We start from the raw sequence: 24,930 nt of genomic DNA, 5'->3' as shown, positions 1-24,930 counted from the left end.
GTTGCAACACCGATACCTGCTTTGAGAGGGAAGCCGAATGAGTTGGCCGACCAGGCTTAACAGAGGCTGGCTCCCCCACAACCCGGAAGCGATACAGATGCAGGGATGGCTAAGGAACTGCTATCCCAAGGGGAGTTCATGGTAATCAGCCAAGAAGGGGGGGCAGCAGGTTGCGAGCACTCTTGGGAGAGCCCTGCTGATCTGAGAAGACCTATTCCCCATTCTGAAGGAGGAGGAGCTCCTGGAGGTAACAGCTTTAAGTTTGGGAAAATTCCTAAGCTAGCAGTAGGCGATAATAGACACCCTGCAGCAGGCAATTATGATTTTGGACTCAACATAAAAAAAGGCTTCTGGTGTTTTAAGTAATTATTGTGGGACTATCTCATCCAAAGTGGAGGAGTATGGAGAGATGTTACAGGCTCGTGGGGAGAGGCTGGGGAAACATGAAGAACAGCTAATTGAGCTGAAGGAAAAACAGCTTGAGACTTTTGAACTTTCCAAGGTCTCCTCTTATGTCAGCTGTTGAGATGGCACGGAAATAGTTCTGTGAAGTTTTGTTGGTTACATCGGAATATATGCTCCCAATAGTGAGGGCTCAATATCTCAACATGAGAAGGAGCCAAGAAAGTTCCACTCTGATTGCTAGACTACTACTACTACTACTATTTAGCATTTCTATAGCGCTACAAGGCGTACGCAGCGCTGCGCAAACATAGAAGAAAGACAGTCCCTGCTCAAAGAGCTTACAATCTAATAGACAAAAAATAAATAAAGTAAGCAAATCAAATCAATTAATGTGAACGGGAAGGAAGAGAGGAGGGTAGGTGGAGGCGAGTGGTTACAAGTGGTTACGAGTCATAAGTACATAAGTAGTGCCATACTGGGAAAGACCAAAGGTCCATCTAGCCCAGCATCCTGTCACCGACAGTGGCCAATCCAGGTCAAGGGCACCTGGCACGCTCCCCAAACGTAAAAACATTCCAGACAAGTTATACCTAAAAATGCGGAATTTTTCCAAGTCCATTTAATAGCGGTCTATGGACTTGTCCTTTAGGAATCTATCTAACCCCTTTTTAAACTCCGTCAAGCTAACCGCCCGTACCACGTTCTCCGGCAACGAATTCCAGAGTCTAATTACACGTTGGGTGAAGAAACATTTTCTCCGATTCGTTTTAAATTTACCACACTGTAGCTTCAACTCATGCCCTCTAGTCCTAGTATTTTTGGATAGCGTGAACAGTCGCTTCACATCCACCCGATCCATTCCACTCATTATTTTATACACTTCTATCATATCTCCCCTCAGCCGTCTCTTCTCCAAGCTGAAAAGCCCTAGCCTTCTCAGCCTCTCTTCATAGGAAAGTCGTCCCATCCCCACTATCATTTTCGTCGCCCTTCGCTGTACCTTTTCCAATTCTACTATATCTTTTTTGAGATACGGAGACCAGTACTGAACACAATACTCCAGGTGCGGTCGCACCATGGAGCGATACAACGGCATTATAACATCCGCACACCTGGACTCCATACCCTTCCTAATAACACCCAACATTCTATTCGCTTTCCTAGCCGCAGCAGCACACTGAGCAGAAGGTTTCAGCGTATCATCGACGACGACACCCAGATCCCTTTCTTGATCCGTAACTCCTAACGTGGAACCTTGCAAGACGTAGCTATAATTCGGGTTCCTCTTACCCACATGCACCACAGTCAAAAGCAATGTTAAAGAGGTGGGCTTTCAGTCTAGATTTAAAGGTGGCCAAGGATGGGGCAAGACGTAGGGGCTCAGGAAGTTTATTCCAGGCGTAGGGTGCAGCGAGACAGAAGGCGCGAAATCTGGAGTTGGCAGTAGTGGAGAAGGGAACAGATAAGAAGGATTTATCTATGGAGCGGAGTGCACGGGAAGGGGTGTAGGGAAGGACGAGTGTGGAGAGATACTGGGGAGCAACAGAGTGAATTCATTTATAGGTTAGTAGAAGAAGTTTGAACAGGATGCGAAAACGGATAGGGAGCCAGTGAAGGGTCTTGAGGAGAGGAGTAGTATGAGTAAAGCGACCCTGGCGGAAGATGAGACGGGCAGCAGAGTTTTGAACCGACTGGAGAGGGGAGAGGTGATTAAGTGGGAGGCCAGCAAGAAGCAGATTGCAGTAGTCTAAACGAGAGGTGACAAGGGTGTGGATGAGGGTTTTGGTAGAGTGCTCGGAAAGAAAGGGGCGGATTTTACGGATGTTGTAAAGAAAGAAACGACAGATCTTGGCAATCTGCTGGATATGAGCAGAGAAGGAGAGAGAAGAGTCAAAGATAACCCCAAGGTTTCGAGCTGAGGAGACAGGGAGAATGAGAGAGCCATCAACAGAAATAGAAAACGGGGGGAGCGAGGAGGTGGGTTTGGGTGGGGGGAAATGAGAAGCTCGGTTTTGGTCATGTTTAATTTCAGGTGGCTAGAGAGGTTAATACTCCAGGTGAGATGAATTTGTCATCTTTTTTGGAAAATTCCCTGGAGGTTATTATAGATAGAACGATTCTCCTTATAACTTTTGCATTAGAATACGAGAGAGACTTTATTTTGCGTTCACCGACCCAGAGTTTGTCCACTGCATTAACGTGGTTTGTTTTCACCCATTTTCCCCACCACTAGTCATTTTAAAGACTTTGTACTATCATGTGATTTTTTTTTCTTGGTTTTTTTTTTCTCGAGCTACAAAATATATATAGGTCACTTTCATTTGACATCTTTTAATATATTCACAGACTCCCGAGGCAGGCCCTGTTGCCGAAACACGGTGCCGTGTCGAGTCCAACTTCGTTTTAGAATAAACAGCATATCTCTTCAGCCTGTTTCCTTGGCTTCTTGGAAGAGTCTTGTTGATCGTGCTACTCCCTTGCTGTTTTTGTAGCGTTCTTACTTTAGACATTTAAAGGAACAGTTCTACGGTCCTACAATACATTTTATTTTCCTGATACATCTCAAGTGTCTCAGAGATATAGGAGGAACAACCTGGCTATGGGTGCTACCTTTATTTTGAAGTTTCCTGTAAGATGTTGTGTTTCTTTTTATGGTAAGAATTTTATGTTTGACCTTAAGCAACTCATTGAATTTATAGTGGCCAAGGAGGCAGATCTTAGAGTCATTGTTAATCCTCAATCTTCCACCAATTAGCACATTCGGCTGTAGACATTTCTGTTTGTGCTGCTACTCTTGTATAAATTTTTTTCCGATTCTTTGCCCCTCCCCCTTCTATTGAGGGCTAAATAAGGGGTTTCTATTTACCTTGCAATGGGAAAGTCTTTCCAAATCTTTTTAGTTGTTTCTTCTAATCTGTATTCGTTATATATTATTTTTATCTTGATTGTTAAAATTTCAGAAATATAAAATAAAAAGAATTACCCACCACCTGTAAATATTGTCCCTGGCTGAACTGGAAAAGCAAACCCGGGTCAATGAGGCAGTATTGAAAATCTAAATAAACTATAATCTACTATAATAAAACGCACCCTTAACGTTCTGAGGACATTGACGTCACTGCAGGCACTCACACACAGGTTTGTAACTTCATGGTGGTGAAGCCACAACACTCACCATGTCAGCAGGCCCCGCCCTCGCGTCACACGAGATGACATTGAGGGCGGAACACAAAAAAAAGGCAAATCAACGAACGGAGAGCGCGTGTTTCCCTACTCCTCCCCTTCCAACAAATCCCAGCTGCAAACGCCGACGTGACCAGCACCCCGGCCCCTTTCAACACATCGCCCCGCTCCTTTGAAGGTAACAGCTCGCCCCCGGTAACACATTCTTCCCCTCAACACCTTCCCTCCCCCCTGTCACCTCCCATCCCCTTAAGCCACTATCCCTGGTGGTCTAGTGGTACCTGTTCGCTCGGGCAGGAACGAAGGAAACCCCGCTATCCTGCCCGGAGCGCTGCTGCTAGCTGCCCGGCTGCATCGTGTCTGAGTCCGGCTCTCGGCGAATCAAAATGGCCGCCGAGAGTTGAAGCTGCCTCGCGAGACTTCAACTCACGGCGGCCATTTTTAAACGCCGACAGCCGGAACCCAACACGATGCAGCAAGGAACCAAGCAGCACCGCTACGGGCAGGAAAGAGGGGGCTCTTTCTTTCCTGCCCCGACTGAACAGGTACCTCTAGACCACCAGGGAGACAAGCGTAAGGGGAGGGGAAGGGAGTCCGGTGCCGGCTAGGGCCCGTTTCATCACCGACAGAAACAGGCTTTTCCCACTTCTAAACTAATAATGCATTTGTTTTTTAAATTCTTTATTTATTAATTTTAAACATTCATAATATATACTTATGAGTGAAAATACACCAAAAGAAAAATCATCATTCAATATAGAGATATAATCGACCTCAAGGGTACTCAACTATCGCCCACAAATTTAAGTAATTGATCCAAGGAAAAGGAAATATCTATACTTAAATCTTAAGCAATTTCACAAAAGGGGGGAAAAAAAAAGCAGCTTAATTCCTGAGTGGCTTACTCTAATCTGCCATACAGTGTTACATATGAGACTAAACCTGTACTCTGACCTCTTCTCTGCTTATTATAAAGTCCTCCAGCTGTTTTGGTTCAAAAAATTGATATTGTTTAAGTTGAAATTTTATTCTACATATACATGGGAATCTGAGAAGAAAGTCTGCCCCAATTGCTATTACCCTAGGGCGTAACAACAAGAACATCTTGCGTCTCCTCTGAGTTTCCCTGGATAAGTCAGGAAATACTCTAACTTTTGAACCCAAAAACAGCGAATCCAAGTGTCTCAAAGAAAGTTTGAAAACGTGACTGGTTGGCTCAAGGACTTGAGTTGAGAGCAATTGCACCGGAGCATCTGTATAAAAGTCGGTTTGATAAGAGCTTCTGGTTTTGAAAACCATAAAATTTAAATAAACCACTATGCAAGTTCTTCATTTTGCTGTGGCCCAGTGCTCCAGTGTTTTGGCTTTGTATTGGTTTCAGTTTGAGTTAAGTTTGCATTCTAGCTGATAATGTTTGCATCAGCTGTAGAGAGAGAAATGAATTGCAAAACATGCAGTGCTGAGTTGAATGTGCCTGATGTTCCCTTCTTTTAAGTTTCATTTTTTTTTAAATCTTGCAGGTTTCTTTTGGCTGAGAGGACGTAGATATTAGGCACCAGGTCCAAACACTTACAATGAGTGAACTAGAGCAGCTGCGCCAGGAGGCAGAGCAACTACGAAACCAGATCCGAGTGAGTAAGAGAACTGTCCAAGTTGGTGTCTCTGAACTGGACTCCTCTGTATACTCAGAGAAAGCTTCTTTTAACATAGGTTCAAATCCTCTTGTTTTTCAACATATGTCTGGACAGCCTATTTAAAATGTTGGCGTGAATTTGCAGTGATCTGTCCTCCAGATCTCTCATTTCAGCTTGGAAATTTGGCGCATGCTTATGGAGTGCTGTAATAGTGGAGGCAGAGCCAGGTTTCAGCTCTTTTTCTGTTCAAACCAAACTCATCCAAATTTTGTATTAATCTCAAGTCATAGATACTTTTTAAATGGTGTCGTCAACAATGTCTGCTCACAGTACTTCAATCTTTGTCAAAACTTGCATGTGGGTCACAGAGCTGCTCTCCAGATGGACCCAGGATGATTGACATTGCCCTCGGGTTATCCATATCCAAAGCCTCATCTCGGGTACATTTTTTTTTTGTTTTTCTAGAAGCCAAGTGGAAGAGTGGCCTAGTGGTTAGGGTGGTGGGCTTTGGTCCTGGGGAACTGAGTTCGATTCCCACTTCAGGCACAGGCAGCTCCTTGTGACTCTGGGCAAGTCACTTAACCCCTTCATTGCCCCAGGTACAAATAAGTACTTGTATATACTATGTAAACCGCTTTGAATGTAGTTGCAAAAACCACAGAAAGGCGGTATATCAAGTCCCATTTCCCTATTTGAGATTTCTACATGGAATGTTGCTAGTGGAGGAGTAGCCTAGTGGTTAGTGCAGCGGACTTTGATCCTGGAGAACTGGGTTCAGTTCCCACTGCAGCTCCTTATGACTCTGGGCAAGTCACTTAACCCCTTCATTGCCCCAGGTACAAATAAGTACTTGTATATACTATGTAAACCGCTTTGAATGTAGTTGCAAAAACCACAGAAAGGTGGTATATCAAGTCCCATTTCCCTATTTGAGATTTCTACATGGAATGTTGCTAGTGGAGGAGTAGCCTAGTGGTTAGTGCAGTGGGCTTTGATCCTGGGGAACTGGATTCAAGTCCCACTGCAGCTCCTTATGACTCTGGGCAAGTCACCTAACCCTCCATAGGAGAAACTGAGGAACCTTCTTGACCTTGGAGTGAAAGAATAGCCTGATGGTTAGAGCAGGGATGCCAGTCACTTAAACTTCTGTTGCTTCTGGGGACAAAAGTATCTACTGCATCTGACTGTAACTTTTAAGAGGAAATGGGCTAAATCTCCTTAAGTAAGGCTGATGTTAAATAGGACTGGAACAAAATCTTGTGGGTCAAGATGGGCTGTATAAATGAAAACCTTATTGATATTGCACCAGTTTCTGGAGGAGCTAAGATTAGAGCAGGACAGGGCTTTATTTTGAGGGGGTACTTAGGGGTATTGACTACCGGCACCTTTTCCATTGTCTGCAAAAATTGACCCATGGCCCCCAAGTTTTAATGAAAGAGCTCAGGCGCTACACACCAATTCTACCTTGTCATAGATTCTGTGACTGGTTGCAGGGGGCCTGGCTATTGTGGGGTGGGTCCCTCAGTGATCACCCCACCCCCTGAAGGGTGGTCTGGCATTTGAGTACCGGCACCTTTTTTGCTAGAAAATATGCACTGGAGCAGGATAACAGAATATTCCAGAGGAAATGAAAATCCTGGCTTTTTTTTACCCAAATACGTTGCAGGTGCAATGGAGGAATCTTGCCTTTTGGTGATTTATGCTAGTGGTTTGTTTTTTTCACTCTGCAATGAACGCAAAAAGGAGACAGGGAAGGCATGAGTATAGAGGGTTGGGGGGTTTTAATTTAGACTTAGTTATATTTTAATACTAGTAAAAAAGCCCCGTTTCTGATGCAAATGAAACGGGGGCTAGCAAGGTTTTCTTCTGTGTGCATGTGGGAGTGTGTGTGTCCCTGCCCTCTCTGCCCTCTCTCCTCTCCCCCCTCTGAGTCCTTCATTGTTACAGAGAGAGTGATTTGATTTCCTGCTTTGCTGTTTTCCTTCACTGTTTGTGTTAGAGAGAGAGCGAGGGCGGGGCAGACACTCATGGGGAAACCGGATATCTCTCCCCCTTCACACTTCCGGCTGGAGGCTTCATTTAGAACGTTGGTGGTGCCTTTTATATATAGAGATTTTTAATAGTAATGTATACCACTGTGGACACTTTTGCAAAAGTAGAATATAAGTGTTTTCAATAAACAAATACCAAATGCTATTGTATATTAACTCTTGCATTGTGTCCTCTTCCCATTTTCTTTGAAGTAAGAACCTTTGCTTTATTTATTTAGATCATTTATACCCCGCTTTTTGCCATGGAACGCAGCCCCAAAGCGGCTTACAATGAACTAAAGAAAAGAATTACAATGACAGTTAAAGGGAAGGGAGAATAGGTGCAAAATGAAGCAGAGAAGCAGCAGGTAGGGAAAAGAACAGAAAGAGAGAAGAAAGGAAAGGGAAACAGGACAAAATCAGATCTTGACTCGCCGAATCACAGAAGATAACGATGAATTAATTTTGGAAATTGTGCCTGTGCTTTGTAGCCTTTTGTTGTGTGTGTGTGTGTGTGGGGGAGGGGGGGTCAAATGTCTTAAATAGTTTATCTGTGTTCAAAAGGAATTTGTCTAGAGCAGAGAAAAGATTGAAACACATATGTCTAATCTGAGACTGAAACTCCTCTCTAGGTGAAACCGTCCAAGCTACTGATTTTGTTCAGATTAAGTAACGCCATCCACTCGGATCCCTTTGGGTCTTCACACTCGGGTAGAAACTTGGAATTAAAACAATATTCAATACTAAGTTTTAGTAGCCTGCAGACTTTTGTCCAGCCTTAAGACTGGTTCTAAGCGGGGATGAAAGTCTGTCTTGTGCTTTACTGGAAATCTAACTGAAAACAAGAAACTAAATCATACTTTCCTGTCACGCTATTTTCCAAACCCATTCAGTGGTGTCCTAAGTTCCTCATATACTAGTATTGTTCTCAGTATGAGAGCCACTGAGTGATAGACCATCCACCGCCTTTGAAGATTGGCTTAAAAAGGTTTTCTGGTCTTTTTAGAGATGATTGGTATCTTACAAGGAGGTATATTTTCAAACACTTAGACTTACAAAGTTATATAGAGGGGCATTTTCAATATGATGTCTTAAGTCCGTCTTTGGACTTTTTGCAAAAAAAACATCCAAAGCCTGAATAGGAGAGGGTTATTTTCAAAGAAGAAAAGGGCATTTTCAATATGATGTCTTAAGTCCGTCTCTGGACTTTTTGCAAAAAAAACATCCAAAGCCTGAATAGGAGAGGGTTATTTTCAAAGAAGAAAAGGGCATTTTCAATATGATGTCTAAGAGGCTCATTTTCAAAGCACTTAGCCTCCCAAAGTTCCATAGAAACCTATGGAACTTAGCCTCCCAAAGTGCTTTGAAAATATGCCTCTAAGTCCATCTTTGGACGTTTTGCAAAAAAGAAAAAGGTTTTGTGATTTGGACATTTTGTTTTTTGGTCCATTTTCGGAAGAAAAAAACAAGTTCAAAATGCACAAAATCAAACCATTAGGATGCAGGAGGAGCCAGCATTTTTAGTAGACTGGTCCCCTTGACATCCTAGGGAAGCAATAGTGCACCCTAGGGGGCACTGCAGTGGACTTCATAAAATGCTCCCAGGTACCCATCTCACCATTGCTCCCTTACCTTGTCTGCTGAGCCCCCACAACCCCCCCCCCCCCAACTGTACACCACTGCCATAGTCCTTACAGGTGAAGGGGGCACCTATATGTGGGTACAGTGGGTTTCTGGTGAGTTTTGGAGGGTTTACAGTTTCCTCCACAAATGTAACGGGTTGGTGGAGGTATGGGCTTGGGTCCACCTGTCTGCAGTGCACTGCACCCGCCACGAGACTACTCCAGGGATCTACATTCTGCTGTAATGGACCGGAGTATAACCTCTGAGCCTGTTAAGTAATGTTTTTAATCACGTTTTTTGGGGGGGTGAAGGTGGAAGGGGGTTAGTGACCACTGAGGGAGTAAGGGGAAGTCATCCCTGATTCCCTCTAGTGGTCATCTGGTCATTCAGGGCAACGTTTTGTGCCTCATTTGTTATAAAAATAGGCCTAGCTCAAAACGTCTTAGTTTTTGTCCTGGATGATTTTGTCTTGTTCTATTATGGCTGAAAAACGTCCAAGTGTTAGGAACGCTCAGATCCTGCCCTTAACACGCCCCTCTTGTGATTTGAACACACTTCTGACAGACTTCATAAAAAAATGTCTAAAAATTGGTTTTGAAAATACCAATTTGGACTTCTTTTGTGAGAAAAACATCCAAATGCTGCTTTATGCCACTTTTTGGACATTTTTCTCTTCTGAAAATGAGCTCCAGTGTTGCCTATGGAACTTTGTAAGTCTAAGTACTTTGAAAATGAGCCCCAAGGTAACATAAGGGCCGATGCTGTAAACTTCATTATGCATAAGCGCAGTGGTTTAGTCCAGTGGCATAGCTACGTGGGGCCTGAGGGGGCCTGGGTCCCCGTAGATTTCAGTGGGGACCCCCCTCCCGGCGAACCCGCCGCCGCCTACCTTCCGTTTTGCTGGCGGGGGACCCCACTCCCCACCAGCCGACGTCCTCTCCTGTAGAACGCAGCAGCACTGGCAGAGAAAAGTCTTCTTCCTTGCATGCTGACGTCCTCAGAGAACAGTTCTGCACGTACAACGTGCAGGACGTCAGCATGCAAGGAAGAAGACTTTCTCTGCCAGACAGTGCCGCTGCGTTCTACGGGAGAGGACGTCGGCTGGCGGGGAGTGGGATCCCCCGCCAGCAAAAAACGGAAGGTAGGCGGCGGCGGGGGAGGGGAGTCGGCAGAGACGGGGGGGGGGGGGCGACAATGGCGGCGGCAGGGGGGGGGCTAAAATGTGCCCCCTCCCCTCGAGCTGTGGACCCCCCTCCCATGCAAGTCTGGCTACGCCCCTGGTTTAGTCAGTATTTTTTCATGTGCTAGTCTTCCTCCCTGATGAAGAAAGTCCTTTAGAGCAAGAAAGTTTTGAGTATAACCACTTATGCTAAACGGTAGCACAGTGAGCAACCAAGATACATACAAAGTTATTCTGGATATTAAAAAAAAAAAACTGCAAAAATTTGGTTCTGCGTTTTCTTTACCTCTTAATGCTGCATCTTTATGTTAAGCTCAGGGCCAGCATAAAAACGCAACTCACACATAGACAACTTGATATTGGTCTAATAAGAAGGTTGGAATACAAAGGGAAAGGGGTGGGTTGGGGCTTAAAGTTACAGACCTGGTGGGTATACAGACAATTACTAACAGCAATGACTGAACCGCGATGAGGGAGCTACAAGAGCAAGGGCTCCTTCCCGAGGTAGTAATTGCCCACCAGTATAGAGGCGGGCCACGTCCAAGACAAAGGTCAAGAGAATTGATAAAAAATATGAGAAACGCGCTGGCCCTTGCAAAACAGGGCCAATCCGTCCAACTCATGACCAGAATATAGGGGGGAGGGGATACGGGGGAAGGGGGGAAGATGGGGGGGGGGGAAGGAGAGAGGGAGAAAAAATGAAAAATATGTTGATGGCACACCTTACCCATTTTGTACTAATGTATGACAAATGTACTACACTGTTGAATTTGAAGTTATTTGGTTATGTATATTAGATTGACTCATCCATAAAAAAGTTGAAACATAAAAACGCAACTCACTGGTAGTCCAGTCTCTCTGATTACCCTCCCAGCACCAGGGTAGTTAGTGGGGTTTCTCAGGGGTCAATGCTAGGACCGCTGCTCTTTAATATATTTATAAATGATTTAGCGATGGGAGTAACTAGCCAGGTAATTAAATTTGCTGATGACACAAAGTTATTCAAAGTCGTTAACTCGAGACAGGATTGTGAAAAATTACAGAAGGACCTTACGAGACTGGGAGGCTAAATGGCAGATGACGTTTAATTTGAGAGAGTGCAAGGTGATGCATGTGGGAAAAAAGAACCCGAATTCTAGCTACGTCATGCAAGGTTCCACGTTAGGAGTTACGGACCAAGAAAGGGATCTGGGTGTCGTCGTCGATAATACACTGAAACCTTCTGCTCAGTGTGTTGCTGCGGCTCGGAAAGCAAATAGAATGTTGGGTATTATTAGGAAAGGTATAGAAAACAGGTGTGAGGATGCTATAATGCTGTTGTATCGCTCCATGGTGCAACCGCACCTTGAGTATTGTGTCCAATTCTGGTCGCCGCATCTCGAGTAAGATATAGTGGAATTGGAAAAGGTGTAGCGAAGGGCAACGAAAATGATAGCGGGGATGGGACGACTTGCTTATGAAGAAAGACTAAGGAGGCTAGGGCTTTTCAGCTTGGAGAAGAGACGGCTGAGGGGAGACATGATAGAGGTATATAAAATAATGAGTGGAGTGGAACAGGTGGATGTGAAGCGTCTGTTCACGCTTTCCAAAAATACTAGGACTAGGGGGCATGCGATGAAACTACAGTGTAGTAAATTTAAAACAAATAGGAGAAACCTTTTCTTCACCCAACGTGTAATTAAACTCTGGAATTCGTTGCTGGAGAATGTGGTGAAGGCGGTTAGCTGGGCAGAGTTTAAAAAGGGTTTGGATGGTTTCCTAAAGGACAAGTCCATAGACTGCTACTAAATGGACTTGGAAAAATCCACAATTTCGGGAATAACATGTATAGAATGTTTGTACGTTTCGGAAGCTGCCAGGTGCCCTTGACCTGGATTGGCCGCTGTCGGGGACAGGATGCTGGGATTGATGGGCCTGTGGTCTTTTCCCAGTATGGCATTACTTATGTACTTATGTACCCCCGACCCCAAAGGTGTCCCTGGTGACCTCGAGAGAAGAAAAAGGAGAAAACCTCCACAATGTCAGCCAGAGGTCACCAAAAACATCCTCAGGATCCAAGTGGACCTCACAAAACAACCAAATCATACTTTTAAAGTTGGGAGGGCACCTGATCTCATGCGATACACCACATGGGCTCAGTCTGCCAAAAAAGACAATAGGTGCTTACGGAATTTGGGGAGCAAAATGTTTACCTTATGCTTGCGTTAGGCAACCTCGCGCTGAGCTTTAGTGTACAGCTCTAATGCAATGCAAGGTAATTGTGTCAGCCTCACAACTAGCAGAAACTTGGAGAAATGCTCATTTTAATAAAGTTAATTGAATAGCTTAGCAGTAGGATTATATTATAGGGTTAGGGTTAAGATGTAAATATTTCAAATGGGAATGGGTTAGAAATAAGAACCGGAGAATTTTGAATGTTCTGCATTAATGCTGCTGTGATTAAAAAATTAATAAAAATAAATAAATATAAATTCTGATTGATGAGGAAGGTACAGTTCCATCTCCCCGAATCTTAACTGTCTCAGAGTGGGAAAGGGGAATTATGCAGACTGTATATCTCTTTCTAGGAATTGGGAGGTCTAAATACAGGTTTTTCTTTCTTTCTTTTTCTACTGAAAAATGAAAAAGGGATATGTGTTGTCCATAGTCATATTAAACTGTCACATGTACACTGCGTAGGAAAAATCTGCACACATTTGTACATGTTTCACATTCAAAATACAGTTCAGAATACATGAAAGTAGCTGTTTATATTTGGGCTTACGGTGACACAAAGCATTGGCTGTTTTAACCAATTACAAATATTCAGTACAATCCTCAATAAACAAGTCTGTGAAGTAAATCTATAGATTTAAACAAAGTGAAAAGAGGGTGGAAAAAGCACAAGGTAAAAGTCCCGACCTTGAGACAGCAGTGCGAAGCGCTGGCCAACGTCGGTCTGGGGACTACTTTATTCTGCTGGAGAAGGCTAGAAAAGTGCATTTCACTTTGTTAAGAAATGAAAGGGTGGTACTTTTGCACTTACGTAAATTGTGGTGTGGTTGTTTGCCGATGAAGAGTTATTAGCTCCGAAGCCTGGAGCTCTTTCCGGCTTTTTCCACCCACTTTTCACTGTTTAAATCTATAGATTTACTTCACAGACTTGAATATGTATTAAGGATTGCACCGAATGTTTATTGTTGGTTGGATCAGTTTATCTTCTACCCATCTTTTTGGAATATAATTAAAACCTTGGCTTTGACAGCAACCCTGTGTAAGAGAAATGTTTACATTTTAGAGACATTCCAAAAAGTAGTTAATAGGCAATCAAGACTCTTTGGTTTCTTGTCTTTTGCATTCTTTGTCACAGCAAACACAAATTGTCTTCACTTTCAGAAATTACCTTTACAAGCCATGTAATGGTTTAGAGCCCATCAGTGTAGCTGAGCTGACTAAGCAACTTAAATCTCAAAAAAAGAGCTTAAAAGGATATTTATATAATGATAAACTTTTATAAACTTCACAAAATATCCTTGCACTTTCCTGATGTTACTAAATAATTGTTTAACGGAGGAAAAAAGCCTCATATTTTAAGAGAACACTCCGTCATTGGTAAACCAATATTAGGGAGGTCTCCTAAATCATCATGGGCAAAAACCTCCTTATATTTTAATACTAGTAAAAAAGCCCCGTTTCTGATGCAAATGAAACGGGGGCTAGCAATGTTTTCTTCCGTGTGCATGTGGGAGTGTGTGTGTCCCTGCCCTCTGGCCTCTCTCCCCTCCCCCCTCTGAGTCCTTCACTGTTACAGAGCCAGCGATTTGATTTTGTGCTCTGCTGTTTTCCTTCACTGACTGTGTTACAGAGAGGGCGGGGCAGACACTCATAGGGAAACCGGATATCTCGCCCCCTTCACACTTCCGGCTGGAGGCTTCATAGAACGTTGGTGTTGCCTTTTATATAGAGAGATTGTGTGTGAAAATGTGGCTACTGCTCAAAATATTTCTGCACATAAAGCCGTCTAATTATTATTGACTAAGCAACTGTCAGAAGAAGGAGTACAGGATAGGAACAGATCAGGGGAAGGCTGTAAGACAATTTTCAGTTTGAATATCCACTGTCAGGTTTATCAGTTTAAAGCGAAAACAGTTTGGCACCACCAAGAGATCCCCACAATCGGGCCATCCCTCTAAACTCAGAAGGTTAAAGAAACTGCTGAAGAGCATAATCATGAAACTTAATATTTCTTTAAAAGAACTGCAGAGGTCTCCGGATGAGACTGGGGAAAATGTTGGCTTAAAATTTTAAGATTATTCCACAAACATGACCTGTAGGGGAGGGTGGCAAAAAGGAAGCCACCGCTGAAGAAAAACCATATATAATGTTTGCAGAGAAAATACCCAGGGACACTGGTCTGTTGAGACCACAGTGACGTCTGCCTGGTTCAAATCCCACTGTGGCTTTTTGTGACCTTGAATAAGTCACTTAACCCTCCGTTGCCTTAGGTAAAAACTTGAAAGGCAATTCTATAGCTGCACATGTGCAATTTTGTGTGCCTTAATCGACACACGTGCAAATGCACTAAGCACTATTCTGCAAGGGGGGATATACAAGTGGGTGGAGCATGTGCATGTCTCCTATTTACACATGCATCTTATAGAATGCTCAACGTTTTGCAAACTGTATGGTAGACCTGGTGAACATGGGCGCGTCTACATGTAGGCGTAGTGATGCTAATTTACACCAGTGTTCTCTACCACAATCTTGGCGCCAGGATGCCATTATGGAATTGGCGCTCAACATGTATCATCGAGAGTTATAGAATTACCCCTTTAGATTTTGATTTGTGCTCAGAGAGTCGTTTGAGAACCACAGAGCACCTGCCAGACAGGTTTGTTTCCCCCTGAGGCAGCAGTAGAATACTGAGAAACGCTGGCCAACGTCGGGGAGACCTGATCTGCTCAATAGTTCTTAAAGAGCTTTTACAAACTTGGAAGAAAATTTTTTAAAAATTTGAATATATTTCAATAAATGTAGGATGATGATGGAAGGTTTTTTTAAACCTATGATGGATACTGAACGAATTTATACCTGTGATAAATCTGAGGCGCTTCCTTCCTATCAAGATAGAGATTCTGAGAACTGTTTGAATACTGAACACATGACTTGTGAAGTTTTCATTGTTGATTTTGGTGTACACTTCACCCCTTCTTAGTTGGGTTTGTTATTGTATAAAGACTGCATGTAAACTGTGACTCTGCCCAAAACCCACCCCTGAGCGTAAATACAGCAGAGTCGCGTAAAAGTACTTTCATTATTGTCATCCTGTGAACTTTTATGTTGGGGGTAATTTATAAGCAGCATTTCATGTGCATTTACTTGCATACACGTATGAAAAAGCCTTATTGAAACTTTTAACTTGTAGTGGCTGAATGTTGCTGCTATACAGATAATTTTGCCACTTATTCTCTGTCAGCCCCTCTACTGTGCAGGTAGTAGCATAGAGTTAGATATGCTTTGAACCTTTCGCTATGCATATAGTAGCTAAAAATACATGTGTAGCGGACTTACACATTTACCAGCGGCCAAATTGACCCCATCGTCTCTGTGTTCAGTGAGATTCTGACATTCTAAATTGGTGGCCTCTGATCCTAAGCCATTTGGATAGATTTCTCTTAAGTTGATGTTTGTTTTCTCACCTTGCCTCCATTTGTTTTGTGTCAACATTTTTATTGATGATATATCAAAATAAAGTGCCAACAAGCTCTAGATATAACATATATTACAGAACCAAACCGTCCACGTAAGTGTAGAATAATAATCATATCAACATTTTACCTTGCCTCCATTTTTATCTACTTCTAAGCAAGAACTATGTGAACCCTAATTTTTTGTGGTGATTGCATGGGTGTTCTCTTCTCTACTTTTGCAGGATGCAAGAAAAGCATGTGGGGATTCCACACTGGCTCAGGTGAGTGCTTCTTACTGTCTCCACCCCTAGCTCAGCTGATATTTTTAGGAGAATCATCCGTAGTCATGTAGCCAAATTCATCCTTCTGGAAAAGGAAGGCTGTGGATGTTGGCATGTGCTCCAGGGATCTTAAGCTCCGAGGTATCCAGTGGAAGCACTAAATCCATATCTCGGCAACTGATAACTAGGTACCGCAGGGACTGGGACCTCCCCCTACTCGTAACAATGAGAACCAGCTCTCCCCTGAGCAGTTTGAAAACTCATTTATCAATTTTGCTAATTTTTTGCCCCGTGAGATTAGTATGGCTGGGCCACACATTTCAGAATTGTTCATGGTACCTGCATTTGACAAGGAGCCCAGGGTATGCATGCTATACCAGTCAATAGGTTGGGGTGAGAATGAACGATGCTCATACCTGAGTAGGCGTAGATACTGCAGCCCCTCTGAGGTGTGACTTCAGAAATGGAATCATTGTAAATAGTATTGTATGTTTTTAGACATTCAGAGGGTAATTTTGCAATGGGGTGTTTAGGTTAATAGGCACAAATCCTGCAGAAATCGCACCTAGATTGAAAGTGCGGAGCACATTACGTCTACTTGAGAGCAGGTGTAACTGCATGGGCATGTATTGTAAAGTACATGTGTAGATCGTGAATCTACCCATATTTCATCCAAATTCTTCCCCTGAGCACATGCATGCGCTTGCTTGTCCTTCTAGTTGAGACCTAATTGTATAAGAGGTCCATTTACACGTGTAAATCGGCATTCTCTTTGCGATAATGGGTTATAAAATTATCCTCTCCTGTGCTGCTCCAGTTTTTGTTTTGAACCTGGGGTTAAGCTTGAAGTAAAAGTTGGAAGGGGCAAAACTGTTCTTTTCTTCACACGGTCTGGTTGTGAAGAGGGGTGACATGCTCCTTGAAAGGGTTATTTTTAATGCCATGGCTTTGTCTGAATTCTCCTCAGATCACTGCAGGCTTGGACCCTGTGGGACGGATTCAAATGCGGACACGGCGCACACTGCGGGGGCACCTGGCAAAGATCTATGCGATGCACTGGGGCACTGATTCGAGGTACTGAGTGGAGGAGTGGTGGGGGAAAATTCAGGTCTGACTATGTATAAGCACATTTTACTCATCTCCACATGAAGAGAGTTCGTTAGGAGTTGAAATTACAGTGGAATCAAACCATACAATCCTTATCTCAGAGAGTAAATATTGGGAGCCATAATCTTCAGTCCCTCCAATGGTGTAAATTCCATCAACCTAATGAAAATGCTATCATTCCATCAGCCTCAGCATCACAAAGTACTACCTACAAGTGGTTGGACCTTTTCTGGAATCTAGAAGAATCCAAGGGCAAAAGAGGTCCCTTCACTGTGCAGGAGAAATCCATGTATGTCAACCATGTAGAATTGAATAGTGTTCTAGGCTGCAGAGGTTTTTATTCATCTAATAGAGAACAAATCAGTCCTTGTTCAGAATAATCATGTATTACATCAGTGAACAGGGAGGCACAGGATCATTCTCTCTGTGTAGGAGCAACAGAATTGGTTAAAGTCCCTGAAGACTTTAATCATAGCTGCTTTGGTATTTACAATCTAGGAAAACAGAATCTCTTGGGAGACTCTTTCAGCCATTGTTTAGAACTTCAAAAATGGTCATTAAAGAAAGGGATAGTGGTAAATCGTCTGAGTTCATATGTCCATCATTAAATACATTTCATACCCCAGATGCTATACAAGTTTAAACATAGACAAAGGGGTTCATGATTCTCATAGCCTGTTTCTGATTCAGGTAAATCTGTTTCTGTCTTGCACAGGAAGTCTCTGTCCAGGATCCAGTGAGATTTTTCCAAATGCTAATTACTCCTGACCAACCTATATCCAAACCTTCGATTCAGCCCTCTCTTTCAGCTCTGCTGTTGTGAAGAAATCGTTTTACTTTCTCCGACAGTTATGGTCAATTAGAAATTCAGTAGATCAGAAATCATTATGCACTCTATCATATGCGTATATTACTAGGTGCTATGATTACTGTAATGTTATTTATGCCGGTATCATTAAAGCTAACGTGAAACGGTTACAAACCATTCAGAACACTGAAGCTCGTGTCATTTGTTGAGCCACCAAACATGATTGAATTACTCCTACAAATATCTTCATTGAATCCCTATTGAATTTAGAGTTAGATTCAAAATACTGACACACAAAGCACGTCACACCAACATACCATCTTATCTTGTGACACTGACAATTCCGTATACGCCAGGGCGTACTCTTCGCTCTCGTACAGAGAACAGGACTGGTTCTACCCCCGTCATCCAGGGCAAGACGGGATTCCACGCACACGTCAGCTTTCTACTTTCTCTCCCCGGCATTATGGAATTCTTTACCAAAACAAATTAGACTAGAAGGGTCCTACACCCCACTCATTCCGGGCCTCTACTGGCAACCAATGTAAACGTATCAATAAAGGGGTAACCCACTCACTAACATGCCCTGAAAATAATTAATCTGGCCATGATATTTTGTATTGTCTGCAATTTTTTAAGGAGACATTTCGGACAACCTAAATAAATGTTAGACTAATCAAGTTGCCCTAGTATTAAACTTTGAACCGCCAACTTAAATGTCCGAGGTGTCAACATATTCCTAATTTTCCATAGTTTCTTCATAATGAAAGTAATTTTCTTAGTCAGTGCATTTAACACCTAAAATCTTTAATTCGTTTCTAATGTAAAACTAGAATTTCTCAGTTTCAGGATGTTATCGTTCAAGACATCTGAGGTTTGTCCAATCATTAAAAACTTAATTTTTTTTCTTTATTCGTTTTAAACTATGAGATCGTATCCAACTCTCGAGCAAGTCAATACTGTTCGCTACTTGTTTTGATACTACCTCCACTGGCTGTGCAACAGGTAACAAAACAGTAAGCTTGACTTATGTTTCCAAGGTTTGTTTATTTGTGACATTTATATCCCACATTATCCCAAACAAGTTTGAGTTCAGTGTGGCTTACAATAAACAGTATAGTATACATAACAAAGAATAATGCATAAGAAAGTAATTTGCTGTAAGAATCCTATTTTACAATACAGCATCATAAACATACTAGGATAGCTAGGTTGCAAAAATAACTGGTTGTATGCTGGCTTTGAACCATTGATTATTTTATTTATTCTAAAATGGATGTTTATGCTGCATGCACTCTGCACAAAAACGTCTCTTTCTCCAGTATTTTAGAACAGCTGTACATTGGCAGGTTCCGTTCTAAAATACTGGTGAAACCCGAGACACACTGACCTGCACATCTCAATTCCTACTTCTAGGACCTAAAATGGGGCTGTATTTTTTCCAACAGCCTCTTTTCTCTCCTATTGCATAGAGTTCTTCTGGGTTTTACACTCCAAATGTATTACTCTGGACTTTTCACATTAAAAGTTAACTGCCAAGCTTTAGAGAAGACCTCTAGATTTGTATATCACTTCTCATTCACTTTACCCTGTCTCGGATATTCACTCTGTTGCAGATCTTCCAGTGATCTGCAAAAAGGCACATTTTCCCTTCTAACTCTGAAGAGCATTCATGAAGACCTTTGAGGCACTCCACTACTTACCTACCTTTTTTTCTTTCTTGCAAATAAATGCCATTTATACTCTGCAACTTAGAAAGAAATTAAGTTTGATTTCTTTTTCAATATTAATATTGAATATTATTGAACCAAAACACATAAAGCCCAAACTTGCTGTTCACTAATGCATCATACATTCACCTCTGAGCTCTCATTCCCGTATTATCACATCATTCATACCTTTACTCACAGAAAGATATATACCATATGTCTTCATGCCTTTTTATCGCTCTCTAAGCTCCCATTGTTTCCTTCCAAAGTTTCAATGTTTGTGTTCCATTGTTACATTCCTTAACGACACCTCAATTGTTTCGCATAACTCTGCACAATGTAATCCATAACCAATCTGTAACAAATTGTATATCCAACATTTAACCCATATTGTAAGCCACACTGAACCCGCAAAAAGGTGGGAAAATGTGGGATACAAATGCAATAAATAAATAAATTATGACATCCAGAGAGAGGTTTACTTTCAAGAGCTGCTTAGATAATTGGTGATATTTCAGTTTTTTTTTAGAGATTTTTATTATATTAGAATATACTGTGTGTTGCATTGGTTTTTTTTGTATATTGATGAATTGATGTCATAAACCGCCTATTGCTTGTAACGAATGGTGATACAATAAATAAATGGTATGAAATTTGATTCCATTGCAGAGCTCTTTCCTCTCTCTCTGTCCTTCCACATACTTTTTGGATGCTGCAAGAATGCCATCATGCCCTGGAACACTGAAGGATTCTCTCCTGGATAGGTTTACTGCTTACCCTTCCTTTTTACCATCTTAAATCAGGGAAAGATCAAAAGTGAGAAACAGAAACCCATAGCCCAGAGATACCACATAAGTGTCTGATCAGGGTGCTTCTTGGCTCCCCTAAGGTTTTCTTTTTATGAAGACTGTCTCCCACCATTCCACTTTTCTCTCTAGGTTTCACACTGAACTGCACAGTTCAAACATTAACACAAGCAGTGTGCCTATTTGTTGAGGGAATTCCGTTATATTCTTTGTTGGATTGCGTTCCTTGCTTGTAATCTTGGAACCACTACTGCTTACCTATAATAGAGATTCTCCATCAACTGCAAGATAAATAAACACACATTCTCATCCTTCTTCAGTTTACAGTTGAAGCTAAGCTAGTAAGAAGTGTAGATGGTTCCCATGTAGGTCTGTAGCATGGGAATGTCTGCACGATCTCATAGAATTTTCCTGTGGTTTCCATCTTAGCATCGTCAGATTGTCTTCCACTTGTATGACTGATTTGTGTTGCTGTCAGTGGAGATCTCCCCTCCCTCCCTCTCTCTCTTTTATGCAAGCAGCTGTCTTCCATCATTTGTGTTGAGCAATTTGAAAGATACGGTCACACCACATGACTTTCAGATGATAGTACAGAGCCTGGTACTGACAAAAATTGATTACTGTAACTCTCTATTCTCCGAGGACAAGCAGGCTGCTTGTTCTCACTGATGGGTGACGTCCACGGCAGCCCCTCCAATCGGAAACTTCTCTAGCAAAGTCCTTTGCTAGTCCTCGCGCGCCCGCGCGCACCGCGCATGCGCGGCCGTCTTCCCGCCCGAAACCGGCTCGAGCCGGCCAGTCTTCTATTGTCCGCACTCGGTACGGTCGTGTTTTCGCCGTGTCGAGCCCCGGAAAGTCGACCTCGCGCGTCCAAATTTATTTTGACGTGTTTTTTCTTCGGAAAAGTCTTTCAAGTGTCGGGAAGTGCTCCGGAACCCCCCCCCCCCCCCGGGTTTCGTGTTAATCCTCCCCGTACTTCCAGCTTTTTGCCCCGATAAGTTTTCTTTCGTCGTCGGGGTAGGCCTTTTCGGCCTCGGTCGAGATTTTCTCCCTTACAAATTTTTTGGTGCTCTTTTTCCGTCATTTTGGACTTTGATTTCGTCGGCGCGATTTTTCCGCCCATGACATCGAAGCCTTCCAGCGGCTTCAAGAAGTGCACCCAGTGCGCCCGGGTTATCTCGCTCACTGATCGACACTCGTCGTGTCTTCAGTGTCTGGGGGCCGAGCACCGCCCTCAGAACTGCAGTCTGTGTTCCCTGCTTCAAAGGCGGACTCAGGTAGCGAGACTAGCCCAGTGGAACGTGTTGTTCTCGGGCTCTTCGTCGGCATCGGCACCGGGATCTTCGAGTGCATCGACGTCGTCAGCGTCCAGACCATCTTCCTCGGCCGCCCCTGCATCGAGTGCATCGAGGCATCGGGCCTCTGCATCGGCGCCGAGACATCGGATAGCTGCATCGACGTCGGTGGTACCGGGACCTCGTCTGCTGATGTCGTCGGACGGTGGTGCATCGTCAGGAGTGCAGGTGAGGGCTGTCCATTCCCCTGCTGGTGGCGGTGAGCCTTCGGGTGGGTCTCCTCCTACCCTGAAGGCTCCTGCGGTACAGCCCCCCCGAGACCGACCTCCTTCGGCCTCGGCCCCGAGGAAGCGACGGCTGGATTCTACGTCCTCCTCGTCGGTGCCGGGGAGCTCCGGTGACATGCTTCGGAAGAAATCGAAGAAGCATCGACACCGGTCGCCTCCCCGCGTCGGCACCGAGAGCTCTGGGTCGCCGAGGGAGTCGGCACCCAGCAGGCATCGGCACCGAGAGGACCGCTCACCCTCTGTTCAAGAGGTGTCGATGCGCTCCACTCTGGACAGCCCGGAACAGCCTCCTCGCCCGGAACAGGTTCTGACGTCGACGCCTGCATCGACCTCTTTGCCTTTCTCTGCAGCCGCTCTGAAGAGAGCCTCCGGGCCGTTCTCCCAGAGATTCTGGGAGAGCTGTTGCGCCCTACCCCTCCGGTACCGGCGGTGCTTGCGCCTCCGGTACCGTCGAGCGTGGCGCCGGCTGGCCCATCGCCCGGGGTGAGGTCCCCGACGACTGCGGCCACCTCCCAGGAGGGCTCCCCGCCTACGTCGGCGGAGGGAGCTTCGCCGATGTGGGCCAGGGAGTCTACCTCTCGACGCCCCCATCGTGGACGTGGCTCCACTGAGTCGAGCCGGGCGAGGTTGCAGACACAGGTTCGTGAACTTGTGTCTGACACCGAGGGTGAGGCCTCGTGGGAGGAAGAAGAAGACCCCAGATATTTCTCTGACGAGGAGTCTGAGGGTCTTCCTTCTGATCCCACTCCCTCTCCTGAAAGACAGCTTTCTCCTCCTGAGAGTCTGTCTTTCGCTTCCTTTGTCCGGGAGATGTCTACGGCCATCCCCTTCCCGGTGGTTGTGGAGGACGAGCCCAGGGCTGAAATGTTTGAGCTCCTGGACTATCCTTCTCCACCTAAGGAAGCGTCCACTGTTCCCTTGCACCATGTCCTAAAAAAGACATTGCTTGCGAACTGGACAAAACCTCTAACTAATCCCCACATCCCCAAGAAGATCGAGTCCTAGTACCGGATCCATGGGGACCCAGATCTGATGCGCACCCAGTTGCCTCATGATTCTGGAGTTGTGGATCTGGCCCTAAAGAAGGCTAAGAGTTCTAGGGAGCATGCTTCGGCGCCCCCGGGCAAGGACTCTAGAACCTTAGACTCCTTTGGGAGGAAGGCCTACCATTCCTCTATGCTCGTGGCCAAAATCCAGTCTTATCAGCTCTACACGAGCATACACATGCGGAACAATGTGCGGCAGTTGGCGGGCTTGGTTGATGCTTTTCCCCCTGAGCAAGCCAAGCCTTTTCAGGAGGTGGTCAGGCAGCTGAAGGCGTGCAGAAAATTCCTGGCCAGAGGGGTGTATGACACCTTTGATGTTGCGTCCAGGGCCGCTGCTCAAGGTGTGGTGATGCGCAGGCTCTCATGGCTGCGTTCCGCCGACCTGGAGAATAGACTCCAGCAGCGGATTGTGGACTCGCCTTGCCGTGCGGACAACATTTTTGGAGAGAAAGTCGAACAGGTGGTAGAGTCTCTCCACCAGCGGGACACCGCATTCGACAAGTTCTCCCGCCGGCAGCCTTCAGCATCTACCTCTACAGGTAGAAGATTTTTCGGGGGAAGGAAGACTGTTCCCTACTCTTCTGGTAAGCGTAGGTACAATCCTCCTTCTCGACAGCCTGCGGCCCAGGCTAAGCCCCAGCGCGCTCGCTCTCGTCAGCAGCGTGCGCCTCAGCCAGGCCCCTCGGCTCCCCAGCAAAAGCAAGGGGCGAGCTTTTGACTGGCTCCAGCAGAGCATAGCCGACATCCAAGTGTCAGTGCCGGGCGACCTACCAGTCGGGGGGAGGTTGAAAGCTTTTCACCAAAGGTGGCCTCTAATAACCTCCGACCAGTGGGTTCTCCAAATAGTCCGGCAAGGATACACCCTCAATTTGGCCTCAAAACCTCCAAATTGTCCACCGGGAGCTCAGTCTTACAGCTTCCAGCACAAGCAGGTACTTGCAGAGGAACTCTCCGCCCTTCTCAGCGCCAATGCGGTCGAGCCCGTGCCATCCGGGCAAGAAGGGCTGGGATTCTATTCCAGGTACTTCCTTGTGGAAAAGAAAACAGGGGGGATGCGTCCCATCCTAGACCTAAGGGCCCTGAACAAATATCTCGTAAAAGAAAAGTTCAGGATGCTTTCCCTGGGCACCCTTCTCCCCATGATTCAGCAAAACGATTGGCTATGCTCTCTGGACTTGAAGGATGCCTACACACACATCCCGATACTGCCAGCTCACAGACAGTATCTGCGATTTCAGTTGGGCACACGCCACTTCCAGTACTGTGTGCTACCCTTTGGGCTCGCCTCTGCGCCCAGGGTGTTCACAAAGTGCCTAGCTGTGGTAGCAGCGGCACTTCGCAGGCTGGGGGTGCACGTGTTCCCATATCTCGACGATTGGCTGGTGAAGAACACATCCGAGGCAGGAGCCCTGCAGTCCATGCAGATGACTATTCGCCTCCTGGAGCTACTGGGGTTTGTGATAAATTACCCAAAGTCCCATCTTCTCCCAGTGCAGAAACTCGAATTCATAGGAGCTCTGCTGGATTCTCGGACGGCTCGCGCCTATCTCCCAGAGACGAGGGCCAATAACTTGTTGTCCCTCGTCTCGCGGGTGCGAGCGTCCCAGCAGATCACAGCTCGGCAGATGTTGAGATTGCTGGGCCGCATGGCCTCCACAGTTCATGTGACTCCCATGGCCCGTCTTCACATGAGATCTGCTCAATGGACCCTAGCCTCCCAGTGCTATCAGGCTGCTGGGGGTCTAGAAGACGTGATCCACCTGTCCACGAGTTTTCTCGAATCCCTGTATTGGTGGACAATCTGGTCCAATTTGACTCTGGGACGTCCTTTCCAAATTCCTCAGCCACAAAAAGTGCTGACAACGGA

The 24,930-nt window shown here is 44.8% G+C and overlaps 1 protein-coding gene across 2 annotated transcripts in view; it reads left to right on the top strand.

Annotated features, from left to right (window-relative positions):
- The window catches only part of LOC115459126 (guanine nucleotide-binding protein G(I)/G(S)/G(T) subunit beta-2), a gene marked incomplete at its 3' end in the record, with an annotated part of 103,380 nt that overhangs the window by 42,288 nt on the left and 36,162 nt on the right, over positions 1-24,930 (top strand). For both annotated transcript variants that reach the window (XM_030188998.1, XM_030188997.1), the window contains 3 exon segments: positions 5,109-5,219; positions 15,967-16,005; positions 16,973-17,079. In XM_030188998.1, the coding sequence (XP_030044858.1) occupies positions 5,163-5,219; positions 15,967-16,005; positions 16,973-17,079 (203 nt within the window).

This window comes from Microcaecilia unicolor, unplaced genomic scaffold, assembly GCF_901765095.1.
Source record: "Microcaecilia unicolor unplaced genomic scaffold, aMicUni1.1, whole genome shotgun sequence".
Classification (NCBI taxonomy): Eukaryota; Metazoa; Chordata; class Amphibia; order Gymnophiona; family Siphonopidae; genus Microcaecilia; species Microcaecilia unicolor.
Note: the sequence above shows the minus strand (reverse complement) of the source record. Positions and strands in the feature narration are given on the sequence as shown.